The sequence below is a fragment of the Polypterus senegalus genome, chromosome 6 (genome assembly GCF_016835505.1).
Source record: "Polypterus senegalus isolate Bchr_013 chromosome 6, ASM1683550v1, whole genome shotgun sequence".
In the NCBI taxonomy this organism is placed as follows: domain Eukaryota; kingdom Metazoa; phylum Chordata; class Cladistia; order Polypteriformes; family Polypteridae; genus Polypterus; species Polypterus senegalus.
This window is the reverse complement of record NC_053159.1, coordinates 123,737,507-123,748,068: the sequence shown is the minus strand read 5'-3', so window position 1 is coordinate 123,748,068 and position 10,562 is coordinate 123,737,507. Positions and strand designations below refer to the sequence as shown.

At 37.9% G+C, this 10,562-nt stretch overlaps 1 protein-coding gene across 3 annotated transcripts in view; it reads left to right on the top strand.

The window, feature by feature from the left end:
• akap10 (A kinase (PRKA) anchor protein 10) overlaps window positions 1-10,562 on the top strand; it is a 54,802-nt gene extending 44,240 nt beyond the window's left edge. For 2 of the 3 annotated variants that reach the window (XM_039757033.1, XM_039757034.1), the window contains exons 7-14: window positions 2,583-2,706; window positions 2,803-2,939; window positions 4,226-4,370; window positions 7,150-7,314; window positions 7,830-7,939; window positions 8,133-8,215; window positions 8,477-8,529; window positions 8,814-10,562. In XM_039757033.1, the coding sequence (XP_039612967.1) occupies window positions 2,583-2,706; window positions 2,803-2,939; window positions 4,226-4,370; window positions 7,150-7,314; window positions 7,830-7,939; window positions 8,133-8,215; window positions 8,477-8,529; window positions 8,814-8,939 (943 nt within the window). In that variant the 3' untranslated portion in view covers window positions 8,940-10,562. The remainder of the gene's footprint in view (window positions 1-2,582; window positions 2,707-2,802; window positions 2,940-4,225; window positions 4,371-7,149; window positions 7,315-7,829; window positions 7,940-8,132; window positions 8,216-8,476; window positions 8,530-8,813) is intronic. The other variant, XM_039757035.1, reaches the window with a different exon arrangement.

The window sequence follows — 10,562 nt, the reverse complement described above, 5'->3', positions numbered from 1 at the left end:
AATAGCAATTAGGAAAATATTCACAAGACAGTGAAGTCTTCAAACACTTGTTAAACACACCGATCGAGTTACCTGTTTGGGTAAACGTAGACTGCTTGTCTGAACCTAGTGCTTCCCTTTTACTCCATCTGGACAAATATGTAAATGGTGTATAAAGTGCTTTTGTCTTCAGGGTACACATCTGACTTTAAGAGGTACACTTTTAAATAACTAAATTGTAGAGTTGTTGCCTTTTATTGTTGCCTGTATTAGCTGTAATAATATATTTAATCTAAAAAAGTAAAGCTGTACAATACCAAAGGATAAAATATGAAAATAAAATTATATAACTGTTTTTTGAGTTGCTACAACTCGTAAATAAGAATTTCAGGATATTGCCATTAATGGTTCCTTAAGAGGAAGAAAGGAGTGAGAATATGGGTCATTTTGTTTTTTGTAGTGATTCATTTGTATAATTATTTAATATTATACAGTATTACATGTGTCATTACATTTAGAGCCTTACAAACAGTCTTATTTTAATTGTACAATAATTGTAACACCTCCATTAGGGATTCTTCTACCTGCTTTGTAAGCCTAATGTTTCTTTTTCTTTTTCTCAACCCCTTTAAAGTATATTAGTCTGACTTCCTGGCACAATTTTTATAATGCTAGTATTAGAACACTGCAGTGGGCTGGCACCATGCCCGGGGTTTGTTTCCTGCCTTGCGTCCTGTGTTGGCTGGGATTGGCTCCAGCAGACCACCCCTGTGACCCTGTAGTTAGGATATAACGGGTTGGATAATGGATGGATGGATAGTATTAGAACATCTTCAATTCTTATTATCCTTTCTTCCACATGTGCTAGCTACACAAAATTAGAAGGGGGGTGTGCTCATCTGCTCATATACTGTAGGCAGTATACTTTACTTTACTATACTTTTAGTGCACTGTAAGACTGTGTGTTGTGCACATCAGACCAACAATAAGGCAAAAAATAAATCAACCCACCTCAATGAATGTAAAGTCCTTGCTTCAAACTCTTCAATATCATATAAAACAGTTATCAGTATTGCAGCTGCCTTGATGCCATCAGTACCGTAATTTGCAAAAGAGAATTGTCTATTTGAGGGCTGTAGTTTTTACTTGAGATGAACTTTCACTGTGAAAACATGGCTAAATAAGACGACTAGCTGGTGCTTTGACACAAAATAGCATAGGTGAGAAAGCCACAGTTTTATTATTTTGTAGAATAAGCATACTAAAGTAATGCTAAAGAAGGCTTATTATGGCAGAATATTTTTAATGTATTAAGAAGTATGTGTCTGTGATATGAAAATAAAACACAAGCAACACTAGTACTTTTTCTCTCTACTTTCCAGAGACATTTATCATGCTATGCAGTGTGCAAAGTTAAGGAAATAAAATCATATTTCTAATGTTTGACTTACTGACATTTGTTATACTCTTTATAATTCCATGAAATAAAAATTAAACTCATACTCAATGGAAAGACCTGTGTCACCCCATTGCCTTGTATTAAAAAAGAAAAGAAAAAAAAAAACCTTAAGCCAATTCGTCCCACTTAAATTGGATATAATAAGGCGTGCCTGACAGATCAAGTGAGTAAACTTCCCAGTAAATAAATGTTTGGAGTTTATAATCATGAGTTGTGTGTCTCTCTCCCCCCCCATATTATAGTCATGTTTTACTTTTAATAACCAGTTTAAAGTTTGCTATATTGACAATTAACCTGATCCAGTGTGAATGTGTTCTGTGCGCATTAAGTATGCCTGGTAATAGTCTGGTGCATCATCCAGGTTTGATTCCTTGCTCCCAGTGAACTGAATTAGCTAATTAAAAAAATAGAAGGGTGAATTGGGTGATGAATGTATGTTTGGAGGAAAATGGAGTTTTGGTATCTCAACGCTCACCACAATAAGACTTAGAATACACACATTATAGAACACATTTGTTAATCTTAAGTTTGGTTGATGCCTTGTAAAATGTGTCCTTATGTCTGTAATGTTGTTAGAGTTCTTGATTTTTATATGACTAGGAATACACATTGCATGTTTTGTATCAGCCAGGTAGTTTTCAGTTTCAAACAAAAAGCTTGACTTAAATTCTTGCATCTAAATCCCTGCAGCAAAGCTAGTGTTAGCAGTTACTTGCTTCTCTTTTACTAATAAAGAAAAACCTTCACAGACTGTATTAATCAAGTATTAAAGATAGATACAAAATGATTAGCATGCAAATAAAAAAAGAATCACAATATATATTGGTGTATTTGATAACATCTGTTTGTCTAGCCACCTGATTTCTTACTATTATATCACAGTGAAAATATTGCAGTACTATACTGCATTGATTTCCGCCCAGCCCAAATGTAAAACTTGAGATAAATGGTAAATTATACATAAATAACAAGTACTAGATAGAGAAATTTACGTATTAGTCTGGCTGATCGCTTTTCCTTGGTGGGGCTCAAATTTTATCATTTTGCAGTGATTACTTGTATTAGCAATTACGTATTTTAGACTGAATGATATGTTTTTGTGAAAATGTTAATAATTTTGCTTTGTCTTTAAATTTCTTTTAAGGCACTTTACGGAGTTTCTGAGGAGCCATCATTTCTGCAAATACCAGATTGAAGTGTTAACCAGTGGTACTGTGTATCTGGCAGATATCCTCTTCTGCGAGTCAGCACTCTTCTATTTTTCTGAGGTATCGGCATACCTGCCTGCCAAGGTTTCTTTTGTTTTAAAGCTGTGTTTGAGTTTTATGTTTTAAAAGGTTCTTCTATTTGCATTATTATAACAGTATATGGAAAAGGAAGAGGCAATTAATATTCTTCAGTTTTGGCTGGCAGCACACAACTTTCAGGATCAGCTTGCAGCTAAGAAAGGCCAGTATGATGGACAGGAGGCCCAGAATGATGCCATGATCCTCTATGACAAGTATGTTGTTCTCATCATAGTGTGAAATACAGAATGATCATTTCTTTATGGGTAATTCTATTTTAATATCTCTGCCTCCACTTGACTTATAGTATGCCTCATAGACTATCACAGCGCGCCATCGCCCCAGCACAGAGTTTGTTACTAGAAAGCCAGAGGTATGCCAGGCCGGGCAGCTCCCCTCCCCCCCCCTCCACGTGCGCCTGAGGACATTTCTCACATCACCCGCCCCTCTGCCCAGCATCCCAATGGGAGCGCTTCCTCCCTCTCCTGTCTGGGGTAAGGAGGGCGGCTCACATGCAGCGGTGAGGGTGCAGCGTGAACGACAGCTTGTTGAGTCCATGGCGAAGTTGATTCCCATGGTGGGGTTGGAGGGGATGTGGTATAGCAAGTCCACAGTGCAAAATTGAAAAGGCCAGTTTTAATAGATAATCTCCACACTCGCGGCTTAGAGGGGGGGCGTAGTAGTGTGGCCAGAGCGGTTCCCGGGAGCTTTGTGATGCGGGCGGTCCTCACTTAAGTGCACAGGTGAGGAGTCGTCCGCATCTGTAATTGTTGCCAGGAGCTGCTAATCGCCACACCTGATCCATGTCCCCGTAATATATATTAGAAACAAGAGGCGGATGGAAAAGGGGGAAAAAAAGAGAGAGAGAACGGGAACGGAGGTTAATGGGGGAAGACCTGCGTGAAACACTTGAGAAGATAGAAGGGATGACAAAGAACAGCACAGTTAGTTCTGAAAATTAAATCCTTAAAGTGTGGAATTCTCTGCCAAATAATTTGAAGTCAATGAAAGCACTTGGGATTGCTTTCCTTACTTTGTTTGGATCATCTTATGCTTATGAGCAGCTGTTTTCAGCTTTGAATTCTATCAAATCTGACACCAGAAACAGACTAACAGATGACCTGAGTGCTGCATGTGTTGCTCTCAAACTTACAAAGTATGAGCCAAGGTTAGACAAATTATCAGCATTCATACAGCAGCAACAATCACATTAATTGTTCAAAAGCGTACCAAATGCAAACTTTTACCTTTCAATAAAAAGTTGTTTGTATCAATGAAAGCTCTGTTATTGTGTTTTTTCTTTTAAGACATAAGATGTTAATGTACAAGTTTTTTTTTTTTAAACTAAAACCTCAGTATTCAGGTTAAAGTGCCGTGTTGGCACTTTGCGATAAATAAGTAGGTTTTGAGTTGCAGTTTGGGCACACCGTCTCTAAATCTCATGTCACATATAAATATTTTTGTGCTATGTTAATAATTTTTATCATCATTGTTCCATCAGTTACTTTTCTCTACAAGCAACCCATCCTCTTGGTTTTGATGATACAGTGCGTTTAGAAATTGAATCGAATATATGCAGGGAAGGTGGCCCTCTCCCTAACTGTTTCACTACTCCATTACGGCAGGCCTGGACAACCATGGAAAAAGTAAGAAATAGCTGTTTTCTTTTACGCAAGAATTTGTTCTTCATCATTTTCTTTTCTAAGTGTTTTGTAGGTCATATGTTTTGGCTATGGACTGAAACTTGTGGAATATTGTTAAGGAGACAAGCTCAAAAGTACTTGACTGTTAATATACCTCCATATATAACTCTTGCCATGCTAGTTCTGTTAAGGTAGACTTTTAGATTTAGGGTAATAGCTAGAGTGGTTCTTGGGTGATATTTCCTGATAGTTTTTCCTTTATCCAGTGGCATAACTCGAGTTTGTGCCGCGTGGGGCGGGGTGGTGCTTCAATTTGCCGCCCTCCAACATATCTGAATATGTTAAACTATTTAAATTGTGAGCTGGAGGGCTGATCGCACCCCAAATAGAGACAGACGCCCCTGGGAAAACCACAAACCCTGAAACACTGACCACCCTCACTTTGCTCCTTATCCTTGCACTATAACGCGTAATACAAGCCTCGCGCGGTACTCCGCCAACTTATAAGCCTTGTGCAGCGCCTGTCAGTTTTGGAATTGATTGTTTGCTTTTATCTCTCTCTGCTCCTAGCGGAACTGTCATCTCTGACTTGTCATGGAGCACGTTTAAGCTCATGTGTTTTGAATAAAATGTCTGAATAAAAATCCTTCTTTTTTTCTATGACCTTCTGTGTCTCTGTGCAAATCTGTGACCCAAGCGTGACAAAATAGAAAATTAAAATGACATATAGAGAAAAATTAAGATACATTTTGCATAGATTTACAGTGAACCCTCGTTTATCACGGTTAATCCGTTCCAGACTCTACCGTGATAAATGAATTTTCGCGAAGTAGGATTCTTTATATTATTTATTTACATTTCCTCAGTTAGAGTATAGAAAACCTGTTTACGACCTTCTAAATACGTGTTTTAACATTATTAGAGCCCTCTAGACAGGAAATAACACCCTTTAGTCACCATTACACTCGTATTACCCAATATATTAGACAAAATAAGAGAAAATAAGACATATTAGACATTACAAATATCATATTACTAGGCGCACTCGCCTTTTAAGACGACCGACTTTTATCCTCAATTTTTGTGCGCTCCATGTGTACATCAGGCATGTAAGTGTAGAGAATGAGAACATCAAAGTGCCCATTCATAACATCTCCCGAAAACCTAAGTTTTTTTTTATCCCCTCAAGTGCCTGTCCAAAGTCGTACAATGTCAGCCCGAATCTGTACCGCTAAAGACGGAGTTTCATGCACTAAATAAGCTATAGATGAGAATAAGCAAGCACCATCTCCCCTGATATTTACTACTCGTTGAGGCATTTGTACTCCATCAACATTATTTCCAGAGACATAATTTTGTCTTTTTCCAGCGCATCACACATAAAAGCAAGGGAACGACGAGAGCACCAGAACTCTGCTCACATCTCGTCGCTTCGTACCTCAAGTCGCAAGTAGTAAGTCTGTAATAAGGGGAATACCGCTACGCTTTGCACTCATGGGACGGAAGGACATTCCCGAACGCTTTTATATAGTAGATTATTGTACTGTACATTTAATTGCACACAAACACACACAGTCCTTACACATAACCACTAACCTATGAAAGCACGACCTCAGTAGGAGAGTCTTCAGAGGTGGTGCAGTATCTTCAGCAGGTGCGTTGTCTTCTTCCGCTGAAGGAGTACTAGGAGTAGGCAGTGGGTGTCTGGGTGCGCGGCTGAAGAACATCTTAAAAGGCAGTTGCTGGCACTGTCTTTTCATATGCGTGAGGAGGCTTTTGTAGGGTATTGCCATCTTTAATCATATCCAAGAGTTTCACCTTCTCCTGGATAGTAAGCATCTTCCTCCGGCGCTTAGTTTTATTGTCAGAAGGCTTAGAAAAAGCAGCACGTTTAGGAGCCATCGTAGGGCTTAGATAAAAGTTCTCAGAAAGTGCATGCGTAGTGACGTAAGCGTGTATGAGAAAAAAAATCGCGATAGAGTAAAGCCGCAAAAGTCGAAGCGTGATATAGCGATGGATCACTGTATTCCTATATAAAGAAACAGCAATATTTTTTATATACATTTATAAGCATCAACTAGACAAGAATATAGTATAGACTCACTGATAAGCCGTGTTCTAATTATTAGTTTAATATAATTACACTACGAAAACCAGAACCAAAGTAGGGTACAAGTTATAGGTGGGGATGTTTTCTGCGCAGAGCAAGAACGCATTCAGATTAATAACGAAATTATAAATTGTAAATTAGTTGTTTATCTTCCTAGAAATTATTATCGGTGTAATGTTTATGTTTATTTTTATCATTGCCTCGTACATTTCAACGGCTGTGTCTGATGCAGATGGACAGTCTGAACATTATTTTTCAAGCATTTGTGGTTAAAAAAATCAGAGAATTTGACTTTTTTCATACATGAGTAATATTTTTCCGAAGCCTGCTGCTTACACACAAATTGTACTAAGCCTTGTGGCCAATAATGCCGCCCCCAAAAATGTGCTTTCTGGAGATCATTGGCAGTACAGATTAGAAAGAAAGCGTCATCTTCACAGTGTAAAGATAGGCCTAACAGCAGACTCCATTCTGCTAAATTGGTTTTCATTTTATTCTTTCAACTTCTTTTGATGAAAATTAACAAATGACTACCTAATCAAAGACATGCACTTGATAAGCTCCTTTTTGAAACATGAGACACTCAATTTAAACAAGTATGTTTTAAATTTTGATTTAAAGGGTGATAGCATCACAAAAAGTTTGATTTTATTAACTTTGTCTTCCTTGCAGGTATATATGCCTGGCTTTTTATCTAGTAACCTTTATTATAAATATTTAAATGACCTGATCCATTCAGTACGAGGAGATGAGTTTTATGGCACAAATCCCCAGTTACCTATCACTGGTCAGGACAGTGAAGCTGGTGCTACAAACGCTGAGGGGATTACTGCTCAGGTATATATACATGTATATATTCTTATTCAATGAGTGTCTGTCTTGCCATGTTTTACTGGGGACTGTCATAGGCAACAATCTTGTGGAGTGTCATTAAATTAGTTGCTATGGGGTGGGTGGATGGGATATTTGCAGGTTTTGTGGTTAGTCTGGCAAGGGGATCAAAGTAAGTGTTACTTTTTTTAATCCTTGAACATTAAAGTTTTTCTTATCAGTGCAGCTATTAAAAAATGAACCTGTTGTGGGCCTCAGGGTGCCCTTCATCTGTAGGACTGTTTAAGATAAAAATGAATGCTGTACTTCATTCCCTGTAGTAGGGACTCCCCTCCCTGTTTTAGTTGCCTGTTTGACTTGTATAACTAAGTCTTTTGCTCTGTGCAAAACAGTTTTTTATCAGATAGATGCAATAATCACTTAGTGTTTGTTACATCCTAATTCTCTCATTAATGTAGCTACGATAGTAATTTTTCTCAATCTCTTTTGTTTTATGCATATTTTTCCCCCTTGTACAACAGCAAGCTACCAAAAAAGCTAACATTAAAATCCTGAAGAACTTCGATGAAGCAATAACTGTAGACATTGCAAGTCTTGACCCTGAATCTCTATATCAGCGGCCATATGCCGGGTGAGTTGAATGTCTGTGGCCTGTCGTACAATATTGTGTCTACATGTCATGTCTAGCGTTTAAAGCAGGCTGTAGAGAGTGGACATGGTGCATATCACTTAGTCAACCCAAAATGGAGCATACTATTGAACAAGACTTTAGGCAAGTTTTTCAAACATGTAAGATCATACATCTTTGAAATATTATTTTACAGTAAAATGACCTTTGGAAAGGTGAACGAGCTTGGTCAATTTATCCGTGAGGCTGAACCGGAGCCAGATGTTAAAAAATCAAAAGGTAAGTGGCCCTCTTTTATTAAATCTTTTAATAACTGCATATGCTGCCCTGTAGCTCTGATTGTCCAATTTGATGTAGAGTTCACATTGGAAACAGAAGTTAGTCATTAATAAGTAAGAACTGTGTCATTTTTTCATTAAATTAAATTTTTAATTGATTGATCGGATTTCAAAATCATAGGGGTGGAATATGTAAAGTTTCATGCTCTCAGTTACAGAACTCCTTCCATCTTCAGATAACTACTCTTTCTGTTTCATACAGGCTCCATGTTTTCTCAAGCCATGAAGAAATGGGTGCAAGGAAATACAGATGAGGTGTGTGTGCCAATTTTGGCAGGTCTTGGTGTTCTGCCAATGCTGTGGTTTGTCTATACTGAAACTGAAGATAAAGTATCCGTAAATACTGAAGACAGCTGTATTTTACCATTATTATGCAGTATCACTTCCTCTAGTAGCTAAAAGTACAACATGAGCTGTTTAAATAAACTATGATCACTGACTAAATTAAAGTTTATTCAAAGTCTCTCCTGGCATTAGAGTTCCTCTTTTACATTAAAGAAAATTTGGACTTTCAGTTGTCTGTCTTTTCTTCTTTTCAGGCACAGGAAGAGATGGCATGGAAAATTGCCAAGATGATTGTTAATGATGTCATGAATCAGGCACTTTATGAAGAACCTTCAGATGTGTCTACAGAGGTACTTCTATGGCACTGGCCAGCCACTTAACAGTGCAGCTGTCGGGCAACTGCTGGTGCCGTCTCACCTAAAGTTTCTAACCACTCCATCAATGCATTGTGGCTTCTTCTGCTACATATCCATAACCACACTGGTATAACATTACATTCTCCACCCTAAAATTTCAGGTTTCCCTGGGTTTTGTGTGTGTAAAGAATGACTTAATTATCATTCTATGATGTTGGGACGATTGTAGGGCATGCCTAGGCTCTCGCGTAGATTGCGTGAACAACAAATGCAAAACATCACTGATAAATATACGCAACACAACATATTTTTTACTATGGTGTAAACTAAGAGGAAAAGAGAACACAGAAAAATTTCCTTTCCTTGTCATTCAGTTAAGCTACCCATTACAACTGCTTTGTGTTTTCCTAAATGTACTTTTTTCTTTAATTCAAATTGACACACTTCTTATTTGTGGGTTAACTGTGATTTTTGTAATTTGCATGGTCACCATTATCTATCCTTCTGTATTTGTTCAGAAAGGCTAACTAGTGCCATTTTAGTCAAACAGTCTCATGCAGTTGTGCAGGCATGAAGGCAGAGCTACTGAACATTTTACATCCCATGACAGACGCAGAAATCTGAAGAAGCCGATGTTCAGGAGAAGGCCCCAAGCCTCTCGGGGTTACTTTGCACTGACTTACTCTTGGTGTGGGTATTCATTTTTGTTGCTTTGCTGAACTTGTCAACTGATTGTCCCTTGTCACCCACAGCCTTGAGACACATCTGGCCAGATGAGCTGGAAGACTGAACTTGGTGGACAAGGATAACGTCATCCAGTATTTCTCTTGGAGAGACCCACTAGCAGCAGCAGCACAGTACGCTCACTTGAAAGTCTGCTCTGTTCCCGGCTATGAAGGCTTTTCTTGATTTATTATATGAAGATATCATGGTTCACATTTAAAGGACTGCTTCAGAGGACACCACGTATAGCTGATAATGTGTTTAAACTCAAATACTGTCTGAGTAAAGTCCATATTTGACACAAAAGTCCCTGTTAAATGGAAAACTTTAAATGAATTGATGGTTAAACATGTGGACGAAATACTAAAGTTCATCTACAGTCCATTCTCTCCAGAAGCAGATAGGAAGCAATTTCTAATATGGTAGCCATGACACAGTGAACCCCCGAGACTTGCTCCTCTTGTCAGTTAGAGAAGCTGCAGAATGGGCATGCAACCCCAGTAGGCTGGTTTTATCTATATATATATTTTTTTTTTTTTTTTTAAGCTTTTAGCCCATACTGACATACATTTCACTCCATGACTTCCCAAAGTATTCCTAATGTCGACACTTGTGGGGAAAAAACTTTATACTAGTAAATGTCTGTTTTATGACGATCACAGAAATTAGAGTATTGTGTAATGACTTGCAAAATTTTCCTTTTCAACAAAAGCCCGTTCCATGACTCTTGTTCAGTGAATAACTGTTTCATTTGAGGTTCACTACGGATTCTCGGTAATAATGAGCAGAAACAAATAATTAAATCCTGTGTCCATGTTTCTTTGGTACTGTGTACCTTTACTATGTATTCATAAGCTTATGTATTCATGTACTTAATCTGTAATCTATTTAATTAATTTCAAATATATATTGTTGAAACTTGCA